The sequence below is a fragment of the Anabrus simplex genome, chromosome 7, assembly GCF_040414725.1.
Source record: "Anabrus simplex isolate iqAnaSimp1 chromosome 7, ASM4041472v1, whole genome shotgun sequence".
NCBI lineage: Eukaryota > Metazoa > Arthropoda > Insecta > Orthoptera > Tettigoniidae > Anabrus > Anabrus simplex.
In genome coordinates this window covers 116,214,754-116,232,021 of record NC_090271.1, presented here as the reverse complement: position 1 = coordinate 116,232,021, position 17,268 = coordinate 116,214,754, and the positions used below count along the sequence as shown (strand labels likewise).

The 17,268-nt window shown below is 41.4% G+C and overlaps 1 protein-coding gene across 1 annotated transcript in view; it reads left to right on the top strand.

Annotated features, from left to right (window-relative positions):
• The window catches only part of LOC136877731 (esterase FE4), a 79,307-nt gene extending 68,452 nt beyond the window's left edge, over nucleotides 1-10,855 (top strand). The window contains exons 9-10 of the mRNA XM_068228724.1: nucleotides 7,130-7,253; nucleotides 10,611-10,855. Of these exons, the coding sequence (XP_068084825.1) occupies nucleotides 7,130-7,253; nucleotides 10,611-10,773 (287 nt within the window). The 3' untranslated portion in view covers nucleotides 10,774-10,855. The remainder of the gene's footprint in view (nucleotides 1-7,129; nucleotides 7,254-10,610) is intronic.
• Nucleotides 10,856-17,268: the final 6,413 nt, after the last annotated feature.

The following is a 17,268-nucleotide window of genomic DNA, read 5'->3' as shown; positions in this document are numbered from 1 at the left end:
AGTGCCAAAAACATCACTCAAACACTCACTGTTAACTGGTGCGAAGACGGTGCAGCGTGTATATTGTGGTTCTCAATGGACCTACATCAGCCAACTGAAGAACAAAACATGTTCCACTAACCTTTTCGAGTGAAATGTTGTGGAATAGAGGAGCACGGAATATTCAGGGATATCAATAGTGCCACAAAGATTGATAATTCTTTAATGACAGCTTAGATATTCGAATATGTCCAAACGGGGACCGATAGTCTATTAAAGGGTTAAACTTGACCAACATTCCAAATTAAGATATATTTTAAAAGTTACTACGGTTTCGTCTTCAAAGCAGGAGACAGATTGCGTTCCCAAAGCATTGGGGGTTCTCTTATGAATTTACTTGCTAATTTTCAGAAACTCACCCCTGAACTTGTGCAATCCTTCTGGAATATTTGCACACTGGTTTAGCTAACTACGTGTTTCTTGTTGGGACCCAGAAATTATTTATTCATGTTTTATTCCTACTGTACATCAGTCATGCCCCGATTAATTTGACGACGTAGATTTATTCAACTGCCGAAATTGAAAGTATTATTATATTGAGATATTTTCCATTGTAGAATAAAAAGAAAATTAATTTATGATTCTAATTACCACATATTGGATACAAATAATTAAAATTAAAATTGTGTGAAAATACTACCTCATTAAATTTTCTATCTTTTTATATATGTAGGCCGTGGAAGTTAGGAAAATTTATATTACACCACAAATGTCACGAAGTTTGCTGTCAGGAAAATATTATTTATATAATCTTAATTTTCAGGCTCTATTTTTTATCTATTTTAAAATTTTCATAATTTTCAAAATCTCAAGTTCTACTTTTGCGGCTTTATGTCCGACTAGAAATGGAATGTCCAGAAATATAATGATTGCAAGTTAACCGTGAATTATTTTACAAATAGCATTTGTAGTTACTAAGCTATACAATTTGAATTTAAATATATTTAGATATTACCAAAAAATGTACCATCCCCATAACTTTATTAAGAGCTGTTATTTGACGCAGAATTTGGCTCTAGTTTCAATGTCGCACTTGGGTCGATGAGCGTTGTATGAATGTGAACGTTTTCGAATCGAAACAAATTTTTTATTGACAAGTTTGACGGCAGAGTTCAGTATCTCATGCAAAAGTACCACGTTCTAGTATACCAGTCGCGAGACTCTAATAGGAGAAAGGTTGATCCATTTGACAGCTCGAGCGACGGCAGCAAACAAGAGGTAATATCACATCACAGTCTGAAACGGTCATAAATTCTGAACCATTCTTGCAAATTATGTACTCACAAGGTTATTTCCATCCTTATAAAGTAGTGGAGGAGGTCAATTAATTTATTTTGGTGAGGAATTTGTGAATAATATAAAAAATATATTTAATTTTAAATAGTTATAATTTTACCGCAGACTATATCATAAAATAGCGACGAAATCAGTTTATAAGCCATTTGGAGGGATTGAATAACAACAGACTTATTTATCAAATACACAAATTTTCGTAAACCAAACATACCAGATCAAAATGGTATAAGCAAGTAGAGAAAGACCTCACTGAATTAAGATCACCAAATCTGCAAGATAGAAATGTAATCAGGAGAATTGTTCACACAAGGGGATTAGAGGAAGACAAGAAAAAACAATAACAACACGACGTACTTGGTCGGAGGAACAGAAATACGACACTCGATGAAAATGAAGAGCTATTGGGCAAGGTGGAAAAAGGCATACGTGTTCCTATCTGACACATTCACGCAGAAGAATAAGAAAATAGCTTTTAGAGTGTAACCGGTTGGAATAGGTATATAGCATCGCGGACATTTTTGCGGACATTTCTTGTAGAGCTTTCTATGCTCCACAATTCGTACACTTAGATTTGGGAATTATCGTTGACGGTTCAGACAGCGTGAGCCAAGAAAGCGAGCGACCGACCGACCGACGTTTTTGCCTCTTTCTTCCCTTTTACTGAACATCGGGGATACTGTATTGTTTCACGTGCTTCGAAATATATCAATATATATAGGGTATATACATTGTTAGCACATAATAATGTCAATGTTATTGTTCTTACCTTCTGTAACTAATTTTACGTCGAGGCTGACGTATTTGAGCACCTTCACCTCTGGACTATTCCAAGATCGAACCCACCAAGTTGGGTTCAGAAGATCAGCGCTGTACCATCTGAGCTACTCAGTCCGGTTATCAGCACATAACAATAATTAGAGAAAATATAATTTTCCTTCACTCATTTATATCTGACACCCTTTTACCGCACGAGTAATAATAATGAAGATATTCCAAGAGTTTAAATTTTTATTACAAAGTCCATCAACAGCAAACATTGCTGACGAGGAAGAATTGTTATGCCATCACAGTAGTAAACTAACTGACTATGGTGGTACATTTCGCTGTCGTGATAGTCTTCATAATATGCATAATAATAATAATAATAATAATAATAATAATAATAATAATAATAATAATAATAATAATAATAAAGGTCGCCTCTGTGGTGTAGTGGTTAATGTGATTAGCTGCCACCCCCGGAGGCACAAGTTCGAATCCAGGCTCTGCCTCGAAATTTGAAAAGTGGTACGAGGGCTGGAACGGGGTCCACTCAGCCTCGGGAGGTCAACTGAGTAGAGAGGAATTCGATTCCCAACTCAACCATCCTCGAAGTGGTTTTCCGTGGTTTCCCACTTCTCCTCCAGGCAAATACTGTGATGGTACCACACCTAAGGCCACGGCACGGCCGCTTCCTTCCGTCTTCCTTATATATCCCTTCCGATCTTCCCATCCCACAATAAGGACCCTGTTCAGCATAGCAGATGAGGCCGCCTGGGCGAGGCACTGGTCCTCCTTCCAAGTTGTATCCCCCGACACAAAGTCTCACGTTCCAGAACACTGTACTTGAGGCTGTAGAGGTGGGATCCTCGCTGAGTCCGAGGTAAAATCCTACATTGGAGGGTTATTTTATTTATTTATCACATGATGAATGTATGTGTATACTATAGTTTTAGGGTAAATGTGCGCAGTCACAATTCCGTACAATACTGCAACTCTAGGTCTAGTTTTTTAACCCAATCAACTGTTTCATCCGATGTGCGGTGAATATCCATTAGCTTTCCTTTGAAAGCTCGAGTTAGGCAGTCAGCAACAATGTGGTGGATTGACTGAGAAGGGCCACGACAATCACAATTTGCAGAGCTAGTCCAACTCCAACCCCATTTGCACAATAGATAACGACATCTGCCTTGCCCAGTTCTTATCCGATTGATGATTCTCCACTCTCGCCTTGGAAGATCAAATCCTTGTACACGTTTAGAAGGGTTCTCAACTAGATGGTTTTTCACTAATGAAGACTGATCCCACTGGGCTTTCAGTAAACTGTAATCATGAAAAGATGTTCTTTCAAGATCTGTTGCTGTACGCCAAGGTGGTTTCCTTGATTTCAGTCGTTGATGGTCTGTGTTTGTAATATTTTGAGGATGGGTAGTTGAGGGTTCTGCTGAATGTTTTTTGAAACCTTTAGGAGAGCCTCTGATCGTCTTAGGGCTGCAGGTGGAATGTTGCTGAGAACAGGAAGCCATAGCGTGTTTTTGCTCCGAGTGCATCCTGTGATTATGCGCATTGCCTGATTGAGTTTTACATCATTCTTCTTAGTGTGAACACCATTGATCCAGGAGAGGCATCAGTATTCGGCAACAGAACATGATAAGGCTAATGCTGTTGATCTTAGAACATGAGTATTGGTTCCCCATGATGTACCAGCAAGTTTTTTTTTAACTTTGGCAGCTACATTTGAGAGATGTTGCTTTCAAATAAAAGTTCTATCAAGTGTAATTCCCAAGTATTTTGGTGTAGCGCAGAATGGCAACACTTGACCTCGGAATTTGATTGATTGATTTAATTAGACTGTCTGTTGCGTAAGTGGAATGTAGATATGACTGTTTTTTGAGGATTCAGGTGCAGGCACCATTTCTTGAAGTATACACTGTCTGAGCAAATGCCATGGGATAGCGAAGCACTAATGCGCACGTGTGTTGTCTGCGCACCACACGCCCACTGTGCCAGCGGCACTTGTATAGGAGACCTTGTGAGCAGTGGCTGTGCATGTGTCAGGTGTAACATGGAACGTCGTCGTGAGCTGACACCGTTCGAACGGGGTATGGTGGTCGGTGCCCGACGGATGTGAAGTGCGATTTCGGAAGTGGTGCGGGAATTCGGCTTCACACGATCAACCATGTCCAGGGTGTATCGTGAATGGTTTCATGCGGGCGTGACCATCCACAAAAGACGAACGACCGCCATCAAGCCACTCACGATGACCGTGGCCGGCAACATCAGAGACTTATTGTCAGTAGTGACAGGCGGGCAACCGTGCAACAAATCACGGGTCAATTCAACACAGGCCGTGCTACACACGTCTCCCAGTAGACAATCCGTAGGAACATGGGTTCTATGGGGTATGGGAGCCGGCGCCGCACACGGGTGCCACTGTTAACCCAACGTCATCGGGCACCACGATGCGCATTTTTTCGCCAGTCACCAGGGATGGACACTGGAACAATGGCGTTACGCGATATGGTCGGACGAATCACGATTTCAACTGCACCATGCCGATGGGAGGCACCGTGTATGGCGCAGGCCACATGAAGCGATGGATCCCGCCTGCCTCGAAGGTGTGGTTCAGGGCGCCGGTGTCTCTGTTATGGTCTGGGGTGCATTTTCGTGGTGAGGAATGGGCCCCGCTAGTTGTTCTGGAAGAAACTTTGAATGGTACGCGGTATGTTGAGCTGCTCGGAGACCATCTCCACCCATTTTTGGCCTTCCAGTGCCCAGACGGTTCTGCGATGTTTCAAGATGATAACGCGCTGCCATATCGCTCCCACGTCGCCCGGAAATGGTTCCGGGAACATGCAGCGGAGGTCCAACGAGTGCCATCGCCACCCAGCAGCCCCGATATGAACCCTATCGAGCATATCTGGGATGTCCTGGAAAGCAGGCTCCGTGCCATGGATCCTGCACCAACGAACAGACCAGCATTGGCGGCCGCTTTGCAAACGATTCGGTGTCAGCTGCGTCCAGAGGACTACCAGGGACTTGTCGACTCACTTTCACGGCGTCTCTCTGCAGTTCGCAGGGCCAGAGGAGGCCCCACACGCTATTAGGTGACTATCCCATGGCATTTACTAAGTCAGTGTACATCTAAGGCTTCCAGAGAAGTAGCTAAAGTAGTTTCAGCGTCATAAAATTCGGAGCACTTAGTCACCAAACAAATGTCATAAGCATAAATGAATTGTCTTGAAGATGTGTTTGGGAATTCGTATGAGTGCAGACTGAAAGAGCAGGGGAGCCAGGATAGATCCTTGAGGTAAAGCATCGCTTAATTTAAACACTCTACTTCTGTCATTATCTGCGCAGATCTGGAGGTATCTATTACTAAGCACATTGCTAAGTAAGACTGTATGTTCACGACATGGGTTAATTCTCAAAAATTTGAGGAGTCCTTCTCGCCAGACAGTATCGCAGGCAGCTGATAGATCCAAAAGACAGCCACGCTTACTGATTTCCTCTCATATCCATTTACGATATTCGTTGAGAGGGACAGTACTTGATCATTACAACTTCTTCCAGGTCTAAATCCTGCTGCGCTATAGGAATGTAGCTGTTGATTGTTTCATAAATTCTATAGTAGATTAGTCGCTCAAGGAGTTTATATATGACACTTGGAAGTGCTATTGGACGGTAGCTTTCCACTTTAGTTGGATTTTTATTTGGTTTCACTATGGCTATTATCTTTGTTTTCTTCACAAAAGGTGGAATTATTCCAGTTTGCAGAATATTAATGAAGAAGTTGTTTACAATTTTATTGTGGCTAGTCCGCAATGAGCCAAAAATTCAGGATAAATTCCATCAAATCCAGCAGCATGTGACAGGTGTAACATGGAACGTCGTCGTGAGCTGACACCGTTCGAAAAGGGTATGGTGGTCGGTGCCCGACGGATGGGAAGTTCGATTTTGAAAGTGGTGTGGGAATTCGGCTTCACACTATCAACCGTGTCCAGGGTGTATCGTGAATGGTTGAATGCGGGTGTCATCGTCCACCTTTTATTGATGTTCAACTTTAATTTGAATACCCTTTTTGGTCGCTTGCCCTTTGTGTTTTTGGGAACTGATATTAGATGATTAGCAAAATCATTCACATTGATGACTGTTTTTGATCTGCAGGGTTTGAAGAGTCCAATTTCTTCACTATACACAAGGCCTTCCTGTTAGAATGGGTGTAATCTAGGGATTATACACTTTCATGCCAGATCCTTCTTCGACTCTAATCCAAGGATTGGAGGAGACCAGCTGCATTGTCGGAATTAGGATGTTCTTCATATTCTCTTAGTTATTTCTCACTCTCTGAACTCCAGCCAGGGATATACACCTTACGAGATCCTATAGGGATGCATTGTCTGGCTTCACCTTTTATAACCCCTACAAATCTGCTGCAGTTGTTGTATGTTGGTTTGATCCATCTTATATTGGAGTCTGTTTGCTTTGCAAATTCAGTCCAGCTGGCTTTCTTGAAGTTCCACCTCGGTTTAGGATGTGATCGAACAACAGGTATAGACATCCCAACCTCCAAGAGAACAGGCCTGTGTTGACTATGTGGGACATGGTTGAGCACTGTACGTCGAACTTGATTGTGTGAATTATGAAGCCGATTTGTGAAACAAAGATCATGAGTCACTCTCTACCAGCGCGTACGATCCAAAATAATATTTAAAGTCCCCTTACCTATGTTTCTTTTCCATTCTTATCAGACTGAATTTTCGAGGCGATCAATATATCCCCTAAACGTCAGACACTGAGCTGAACTGTTATGCTACTTCTTTAGTTGATTTACACAAGTGTAATAATATTTGAAATGAAGCCATTTACAGTTGCAGGCACGGATCATCCAATATTTTCAGCTCTGCTTCATTTGAACTATTCATTTCTGGAAGTAACTGCACTATAAATCATTATTTCTTTAAAGTTGAGATTTCGTGTATTTTCATTATTTTAATAAATGTGGATTTTGAAGAATAACTCTGTTACCCCGCAGGCGCTGCGCATGGCGATGATCTTGGATACCTGTTCGAATTTGGAGTACAAGTTTCGGACGACTCTCTGGACGCCAAAGTGAGATCGAGAATGGTCACCCTGTGGACAAACTTCGTTAAAACTGGGTAAGTTTTTTTTTGTTTTTTTTTGCTAGTTGCTTTACGTCGCACGGACACAGATAGGTCTTAAGGTACAGTCCCAGCATTTGGCTGGTGTGAAAATGGGAAACCACGGAAAACAATTTTCAGGGCTGCCGACCGTGGGGTTCGAACCTACTATCTCCCGAATACTGGATACTGGCCGCACTTAAGCGACTGCAGCTATCGAGCTCGGTAGACTGGGTAAGTAACGGGGTGTTCTCTATGAAGTGAAAATAAAAAAAATCACTTTCAGCAGTATTCCTTGGCTCATTAGTCGGTGCTGTGGTGACTACGGGGTGACAACCAATCTTTCTGATGAATGTGCAAACTGGGTGTTGTCGTCATGCACTTGCCTGTATTCCAACAAAACGTATCATGGGATGTTTCGCATTTTTTTAAGTTCTTATATATATTTACTGTTAAGGCAGAATATGTATATAGTTTCGGACCAGCTCCTGGGCCGGTGAACGCTAGAAACGTATCAAAGTCATCAAATCAATATAATGTTTTCTACAGAACACGTCGGAGACAAGGTTCAGCATCTCATGTTGAAAAGGAAGGACCACTATTATTGACAACAAGAGCCTGGCCTCAGTATGACATCATCAAGTAGTGCGTTCGTGCTGTCATTTCAGTCATTAATATCATCGTTTCGCGATGGATTATCACACATCGAATGGAGGGACGGCTGCAAGATGACTGGGAATGAAGCAACAGTTCGTGCTGCGCGCGGAACGACCATGGACAGCAAACGTTTTAGGCGCTGCCTTAATAAGATTGAAATACTTACACATGCCCTTGGTTCCTGCCAGCATAGCAAGACTCTGCTCATCGCTAGGTATTATCAAATGAGAAACTTCATCATCCAGGTCCTCAGAAGAACCCGGGTTCGCCGCCCATGACTAGACCCATGATTTGGCAGAGAATGGAAGTACCTGAATGATCGATTAGATTGCTTAAAGAAAACAATGTAGGATATGAAGCTGATACAACCGTCGGCCCCGAACACCCCTAAAGTATACCAGGCGATATTGATCATGATAATAAGTGAATATATGAGCCCACAATTCCGTTCTACAAGAAAGCACATAACCTGAAAAAATATCAGTCATAGACTTGTTGATCGGGAGTAGGGACAAAATACCCCGAAAGTTCGTTGAGTTCTCCAAAATCTTTGATTATTTACATTGCACTTTCTGCCTAAAATCATTAAGAAACATTTTAAGAAGCCATCTCCAGTGATTTGAAATTCAATATGTTTTATTTACTTTCCTATTACACATTTTTGGCTGGTACGAAGTATACTTCGTCATTTAACAGTTTACAAATGGAGGAAGTGTTACTGTACAATAAATATATATATTTATTTGATCTCTCTTATTTTTATTGATATCCATAAAAGTACAGAATCTCTCATTTGATTGGTTCTCGGATTTAAAATATCTACAGCAGGTGTGAAATAACTGAATAAGTCTTAGGAAACGAAGAAATACAGATTATATTCACAAATACAATGAGTGTTAATGCACAATAAGGAAAATAAAAGACAGTACCCCTGACAGGCCTTGCCCTACCAAGCGACTACTGTTCAATCCATAGGCCTGCAGAAATTAATTAATAGTTTGCTAAAATCGGTATCAAGGAGTACAATAGATATGATTTATATTCTAGTTATGCCAGTTCTTCTTCACGGCCCCAAAACTGGGGGGCCTGAATAAAACAAGATGTCGAGTTCTAACTTCTGTTTAAAAATAAAACCTTACCGAGCTCGATAGCTGCAGTCGCTTAAGTGCGGCCAGTATCCAGTAATCGGGAGAAAGTGGGTTTGAACCCCACTGTCGTCAGCCTTGAAGATGGTTTACCGTGGTTTCCCATTTTCACACAAGGCAAATGCCGGGGCTGTACATAAATTAAGGTCACGGCCGCTTCCTTTCAATTCCTAGGCCTTTCCTATCCCATCGTCGCGATAAGACATATCTGTGTCGGTGCGACGTAAAGCAAATAGCAAAAAAAGAAAGAAAGAAAATAAAACCTATTAGGGGACACATTCGTGAAAGTTGTAAATTTCGGACAGTGAATTTTTGATTACATACACATTTTTCTAAGTCTGACTGTTTTTATCTGTTCCTATTATACAAATACCGTGATACAAACTGATATTTTATTTTTTGACCGTGGGGCACATGCCTTGATACTGCAGACACACCACTAACATATTCGACAGAATGTATACAGTTCTATCTCAACTTAATTATCAATACCTAGTATTGTTCTTTTACTGATATCAGTTTATTTTATTATTAAGGTATTTGTTGTTATTACTATTATAATTACATCTATTGTTTGTATTATCAATATTATTATTATTGCTTCATAATTTCTATTGATACCTATTACTGAGATTATTATTATTATTATTATTATAATTATTATTATTATTATTATTATTATTATTATTATTATTATTATTATTATTATTATTATGGGAAGACGGTAGTTTCATTTAATTTTGAATTTTCTAAGTTAATGTGTTCTTATTAATGTTTTCTCAGTCCGGCTCCATGGCTAAATGGTTAGCGTGCTGGCCTTTGGTCACAGGGGTCCCGGGTTCGATTCCCGGCAGGGTCAGGAATTTTAACCTTTATTGGTTAATTTCGCTGGCACGGGGGCTGGGTGTATGTGTGTCGTCTTCATCATCATTTCATTCTCATCACGACGCGCAGGTCGCCTACGGGAGTCAAATCAAAAGACCTGCATCTGGCGAGCCTAACTTGTCCCCGGACACTCCCGGCACTAAAAGCCATACGCCATTTCATTTTTCAATGTTTTCTCATATTTATAATCAGAAAAAGTATTTTTTTGAAATATCTTTAATATCCATTTCACATAAGAGTCACCACTGTTACTTTTATCTTCGCTTGATATCCAGAATCTGTATAGTGTAGCTTATTCATTTCATTTTGTTGTGTACTTTTTTCGTTGTATATTTCATGCTGGAACCGATTGCACGCCACTTGTAGTAAAATTAAATACTTATTTACTTACATTACCTGGAGACTTCGCAGCAGTAAGCTACAAGAAGATCTTACATGAAATCAAATCTTAATTAAAATTCGATGACTGAAGCGTGTTTATGTACTCGCCTTAACTTAATATACCAAGCTCGAGCTAAGACTTCACTGGCGAGGGTGAGAACTGGACTTTTAGGATGTCTGAGAAAGTAAGGATGAAGCACTCGGCAAACAACATGGTGAATGGTCGTTAGATAGTAAACTACTTACGATAACAAATGCCTAAGATATATCTCATTCAGATATTTTATTTCAATCTCGTTCATTTCAGGAATCCAACACCAGAGGTGACAGAAGAATTCCCCGCTTGGCTTCCTTATACGAGTGATGCCACGAATTACTTGGAAATCGGGTCACAGCTGGAGGTGAAGAAGGATCTCCATAAACGCCGTATGGACTTTTGGGACAACCTCTACAGTTTGAAACAGACATAACATATACTGTATGTCTTGAATATCTCTGGAACTGTTTTGAATATGTAATATGTAATACGTTTTATTAAAAATTTCTTCCAGAAGATAAGCGCATATGGATTTATTCATTATCTCAGCTGAGTAATTAACAAGAAAATTACTAAGAAAAATTAAATACGTACATTGTCCATATAAATTTCAGTAAGTAAAGTGAATTCGTGTCCTCATCCCGAGGGGGTTGAGCTTTTTTCAGATGTATGTGTCATTTTAACGACATAACAGCCCCCTGTCATTCTAAAATTTTTGGCAGTATCGGGAATGAAATCCTGACCCTCGAGGACTGTAGTGCTAACCGTCACCCTACGGATGTCGGCATAAATTTCAGTGATGGATATAATAATAATAATAATAATAATTGTACCGGGCGGTACACCTCCACGCCGCTAATTTAAAATTTGCGCCAGTTGAAACTCCTCTGCTGGAGGAAGTCTGAACTTTATCGACGGTATTAATTTTCAAGTTTCTCAGAAGATGTCACTACCTGGGAATTTTGGAGTTTTTGAACTGTGTCACTTTTAATGTATTTTTGTTTTACCGGTAGTAAGAAGTGTGAACTTTCTCTTCTAGAGGACACTACTGAAAAACTACAATGGTGCACCCTAGTGCAAGGTGAAAGAACTGTTTTTTGGAGAAATTTTTATTTCAAAAGTTTGTTTCTTGTTAAATTTCTTCCTGTTATTGTTTAAGTTGGCTGTATACCCCTCTCTTTCCCCTTGTTTTGTATTTTGCCAATCCCGAATTTCTTTAATTAATTTCTGACCAATCTGATGTATCTTCCCCCAACTTGAATATGCTGCTTATCCCTAACCAATAAAGTGATTGTGGGCGGGTGTTTTCTTCCCTGAAACGCCTCGAACTTTCCGCGAGAGTATATAAACTGCTGATTTTAGGGTCTCGGGGCCACTTCTGTTCCATCTTTTAGTGTGTAAAGTACATAGCAGGGGACGGAAAGCGCCTCTTTCTTCGGGCAGCAGCTCAATAACCAGGTAATGGCCTTTTAATATCTTCTTTTCTTGCTAGCTCAGCAGTTTAACTCTCGGGGCGGGTCCGAAGAGTTTCCACCATGTAACCCTTTTCCTAATATGAGCGTCTATTCTCCTTTAAAGCTACATATTGGGATAGAGAGTGCTTAACCCTCTCGAGCTCCCACTCATATTGCTTTGAGTGGAACTTATTTCTCACAACCGATTCTTCCTTAACGTAATGTAAATTGTTCTTTTCTAAAGTCACCTCTGTAGTATGGGATTAGCCCTTGCACCAGTGGCCTAGAGCCAAATTAGGTTTTGAAACAAATACATTAGGAGTGCAGATCGCCTCCTCTCAAATTGTTATTTTAGAGGTCATGTAATTAATCCTTTTCTCACTTAATAGACCTCAGTAGGTTGGGTATTTTACCCCTGTGTCTATGTCCTGAGAGGACAACTTGAAGGTGGAGTTTGGTGTGGCCTTTGAGAGGCTTAAAGTTTGAGAGCGAGAAGCTCTTTCTTGAAAATTGAGTGTTGTATGCCTCGAGGAGGCTTTTCTGTGTAATTTGGAGCAAGTGCTCCTGATCATGGATGGGGTTTTCTGCCCCTTTGTTAAAACATTTTGGAGTAAGGTTGGGCTGATTGCCCAAGAAGTGTGAATTCGGGGCTCGAAGCCCAAATACTGTAAATATTGTAACTATACTTTGTTGCCTTGCTACTCTGTACCTGCCATGCTTGTCATTTCTTAGTTTTGAAAAGAAAATATAACCTTGTTTAATTTTACATTAACTTTAATTTCGTAGCTTGAGACCCGTTCACACCCGCACCTTCTTTCACCTCTAACTACCGCAAAAACACGGTAACAAGTGGTAGCAGAGCGTGGTTGAATGGGTCTCAATTTAGCCCCTTTTGACGGCTAAACATTGCTTTGATTCAAACTCTAACAATTTTCTCAGTTGCTGGATTTTTTTTTTGATCTTTCCTGTTTCAAAATTTTTCTGTCATCATGCCCGGCCCTCGCGATGTTCTCCATCTTAATTATTTGCACAAGGAGGAGTTGATCTATGAGCTAACTATCAGAAATGTGCAATCTGGAGGGACGGTTGCGATAGACACCAACAAGCTTAGAGAGTCCCTTGATTTGCCCATTTCCATCCCCAATTTGGGAGAGAAAGAAATTGACGACTCTCTTTCCACGATCACCGAGAATACTACTGGGCTAGCATCGGTAGTTAGTTTTTTGATGAAAATGATCCTTCTCCTAATCAAATTAAGCGTGTGCAAGCTAGGCTATATCATTTTTCAAATAGAGTTAACAATCTGTTGTCTCTGAAGTTGAATGACGTTCAGAGGAAGGAAGCTAGTACGTTGCTTGAAAGTATTTCTGAATTATCTAGCAAGGTCACTCAATTGTTAACTGGGGAAGTTCCTCCCAAAATCGATCAACCCACCCCGATGAATGCAGGTAGCGAGGAAGAGCCTCCTAAGGGAGAAGTCAATAGGATAACCGTTGCTGCTCAAACTATCTCTGCCCCATTGGACAACGAGTCTGAACGCCGTGCATCGTTGAATAATGTACGTTCTGAATTAACTTCTTTGCCACTTAAACCTTTACCGACTATGTCACCTGGGTTCAGCAGTTTGCCTCATCCATTAGCAATGTTGCTCAGAGGTATCTCGAAGTTTTTTGTCAACACCACCAGTGAAGTTATTTCCTTCTTAAGGTTTTTAGTTGAATTTCAGGATCATGCCCTTGTGTTTTCTCTTTCCCCATGTCAGATTTTGCAAATCATCTATCTCTATGCAATTGGTATTCTCTCAGACAAAATAGTAAGAGCCATTGCCGAGCAATCATCTATTGAGGATTTCCACGCCCACTTGCTAGCTAACTTCATCCCGGCTAGGGCCAGGTCCTCCCTTATTCAGAAGTACTATTATCGGGTACAGCGTTTGGACGAAAACTTAGCAGACTTCATCCAAGATATTAAATTCTATACTAGGGTGTTTGCCCTTCATTTTCCTGAAGATCAGATTGTACAGGCTATTGTAGAAGGAATTTCACCATCCTATAGGTCATATTTGTGTTTCGCGGCGTGCCCGCAAACCTTCTCTGAACTTGAAGCATTGGCCGTCTCAGCGGAAGGAGTTAGATACGCCGATTCTTTGCGTGTCGCGAAAGAACCCCCTCCTTCGTTTAGTAATCCTCGGCCTCCACCTCGCCGACCAGTCACACCCCGTAAATGTTATGCTTGCGGGTCGCCTGACCATCTTCGCAATAAGTGTCCATTGATCAAAGCTAGTAGGGCAAATAATGGAGCTGGCTCATCACAAGGCTGTTTTAAATGTGGGGCTTTCTCGCATATCGCCAAGAATTGTCCCAATTCGAATAGCACCCCCTCCTGTTCAACTTCAGGTGCAACTTCCAACAACAATCAAAAGTGACTAGGGGCTTCGGCTGAGTCGACTAATCCATCTTCCCGAGGCTCAGCCCCTGGCAAACAGGTCGTAAATTTAGGGAATGTTCAATCTGCAAATCTATCTTTTGAATGCCCCAAAGAGTGTCTTAGGATTGCGGCGGATACCCCCGCACCGGTCCCTTTTCTCAAACTTGAGTTAAATAATGAACCTGTAACAGCTCTTTTAGATTCAGACAGTGTTTGTTCGATTATTTCGGCTGAATGGTATTCAAAATTGAAATCTGTTTGTAAACTACCTGACTATGTCTCATCTCCTGTTCAATATGTTTCGGCTAATTCATCTCCATTGGAAATCCTAGGTTCTGTAAATGTCAAAATTCGTATTTTTAAATTTACATGGAAAATCAAATTGTTTGTGGCTAAGCACCTGTCTTGCCCCATCATATTGGGAGCTGACTTCATTTCTCACACTGGTCTTGTGCTCGATCTTCAGAGTAAGTCGTGCACGTTCAAATTTGCGTCCAATTGTAAAATCCCCTTGTTAAAGTGTAATTCTGTATCATGTTCATCTATTTCGCCTACCCAGGATGAGATGTTGTTAGACCTTAGACATCTACCTGAGGAGCAGGCTGATAGTATTCGTAAATTATGTCAGTCATTTCCAGAGGTGTTCTCGGATACTCTTGGTGTTACTGACCTTATTGAATACAAAATTGAGGTCACGGATTCAATTCCTGTCCGTTTTCCACCTTATAGGCTATCTCCACCTAAAATGAAGGCTCTGAAAGAAATCATCGATCAGATGTTGAAGGATGGTATTATTAGGCCCTCTAAGTCGGCGTATTCGTCACCTATTTTTCTAGTCCCGAAACCCCAAGGGGGCTTCAGGCCTGTCATTGATTATAGGGCTCTCAATCGGAAGGTGGTGTTACAATCTGTGCCCCTTCCCGACCTTCATTCTTGTTTTTCATGGTTCCGTAAGGCCAAGTTCTTCACCATCTTGGATTTGAATCAAGCCTACAATCAAATTCCCCTTGCGGAAGAGTCTAAACATCTTACAGCGTTTGCCACGGACTGGAATTTATACGAATACAACCGCGTGCCTTTCGGGCTCCCCACGGGAGCAGCTGTACTCACTAGGCTGCTAGATAGGGTCTTCTCCGACATCAAATTTGAGTACTTGTATCACTACTTGGATGATGTCGTCGTATTTTCGGAGACCTTTGAAGAACATCTAGATCATCTGCGAGAAGTTCTCAATCGCCTTCGTAAAGCTGGGTTAACTGTCAAGTTGTCCAAGGTTGCCTTTGCTAAGCCCTCTATGTCATTCCTAGGGCATATTGTGTCACCTGATGGTGTTGCTGTCGATCATTCTAGAACACAGGCCATCCGTGATTTTAAACCTCCCAAGGACATTAAAGGGATCGCCAGGTTCATTGGTATGGTGAATTTCTTCAGGAAGTTTATTCCTAACTTCGCTAATAGAGCGGCGCTCTTGAACCTTCTTCGTAGGAAAGGCATCAAATTCGAGTGGGGACCTTCTCAACAAGCCGCTTTTGAAGATCTTAAATTAGCTCTCTGTAATGACCCTGTCCTTGCTATGCCTGATTTCTCAAAGAAATTCATCGTCCAAACCGACGCGTCGTCGTCAGCAGTGGCTGCAGTCCTTCTTCAAGAGACTGAACTAGGGAGGCGACCCATCGCCTATGCATCTAGGACCTTGTCGGCTCAAGAAGCCAAGTATTCCATCTATGAGCTCGAAGGTTTGGCAGTCTTATTTGCCTTAGAAAAGTTCCGTCTGTATCTGGAACATGTCAAATTCGACTTGGAGACAGATAATCAAGCCTTAAGCTGGGTCTTAGGTAGGCCGCGTCGTACTGGTCGTATAGCCCGTTGGGCCATCCGTATTTCTGCCTTCCAATTCGATGTCAGGCATATCCGAGGTACCGAAAATGTTGTCGCTGATGGACTCAGCCGTATGTTTTCCAACGACGTCGAGACCCAGGAACCGGTCGACAGTTCATCACCTCCCGAGTCCATACTATCTGATGTTAATGCCATCTTAACAGATACTCCCATGCTCTTTAGGGATATCGAGAAATACCAACGTGAAGATCCGACGCTGGCTCCGATAATGGAAACCCTTTCTTCTGGGGATCATGTCGTCCCTTATGTTCTGAGGAATGGTGTTTTATGTTGCCCATCAAGGCATGATAAGATGATGAAGGTTGTCGTTCCAGCGGTTCTTGTACCTATGATCTTCAAGTATTATCATGAAACCCCATTAGGAGGGCATCTAGGCATCTTTAAAACTCGTGAGAAGATTCGTGAAATATTCATCTGGAAGGGTATGGACGGTGAAATCCGTGAACTAGTAAAAGCTTGTAAATCTTGTTTGCTTAGTAAACCAACTATGTCCACCAAGGTAGGCCTTTTGTCTTCGCATCAAGCGTCGCGCCCCATGGAACGCCTGTATATTGATTATGTAGGACCCTTCCCCCAGTCAAAGAGAAATGCCAACAAGTTCATCTTTGTATGCGTAGATGGTTTTACAAGATTTTCCTGGTTATTTCCGACTAAGCTGGCTACCGCTCAGTCCACCATTACTTGCTTAAATTCTATTTTTGCTTCTTTTGGTCCGTGCCAATTCATTGTGTCTGATAATGCTAAGGCTTTTACATCTAATCTATTTCGTAAATTCTGTTTTGACTTGTCCATCTCTCATGTGACGACTTCGGCTTATTACCCTCAACCATCTTTGGCTGAACGGGTTAATCGTAACCTCAGGTCCGCGCTTATTGCCTATCATCATGAAGATCATCCTAGGTGGGACACGTCCCTGCATTGGTTAGCTTTTGCTTTGAATTCGGCGGTTCATGAATCTCATAAATTTACTCCAGCTTCTTTGATGTTCAAGTTCGTTCCCAACACGCCGCTCTCTAACCTCTGGTCTCTGAGTGACATTCTGCCTGAGACAATAGATCCGGACAACATTAAAGATCTTTGGAAGAAGGCTAAAGCCAATCTTAAAGTGTCTCATGAAAAGGTTAGGGAAAGGTATGATCGTGGACGGA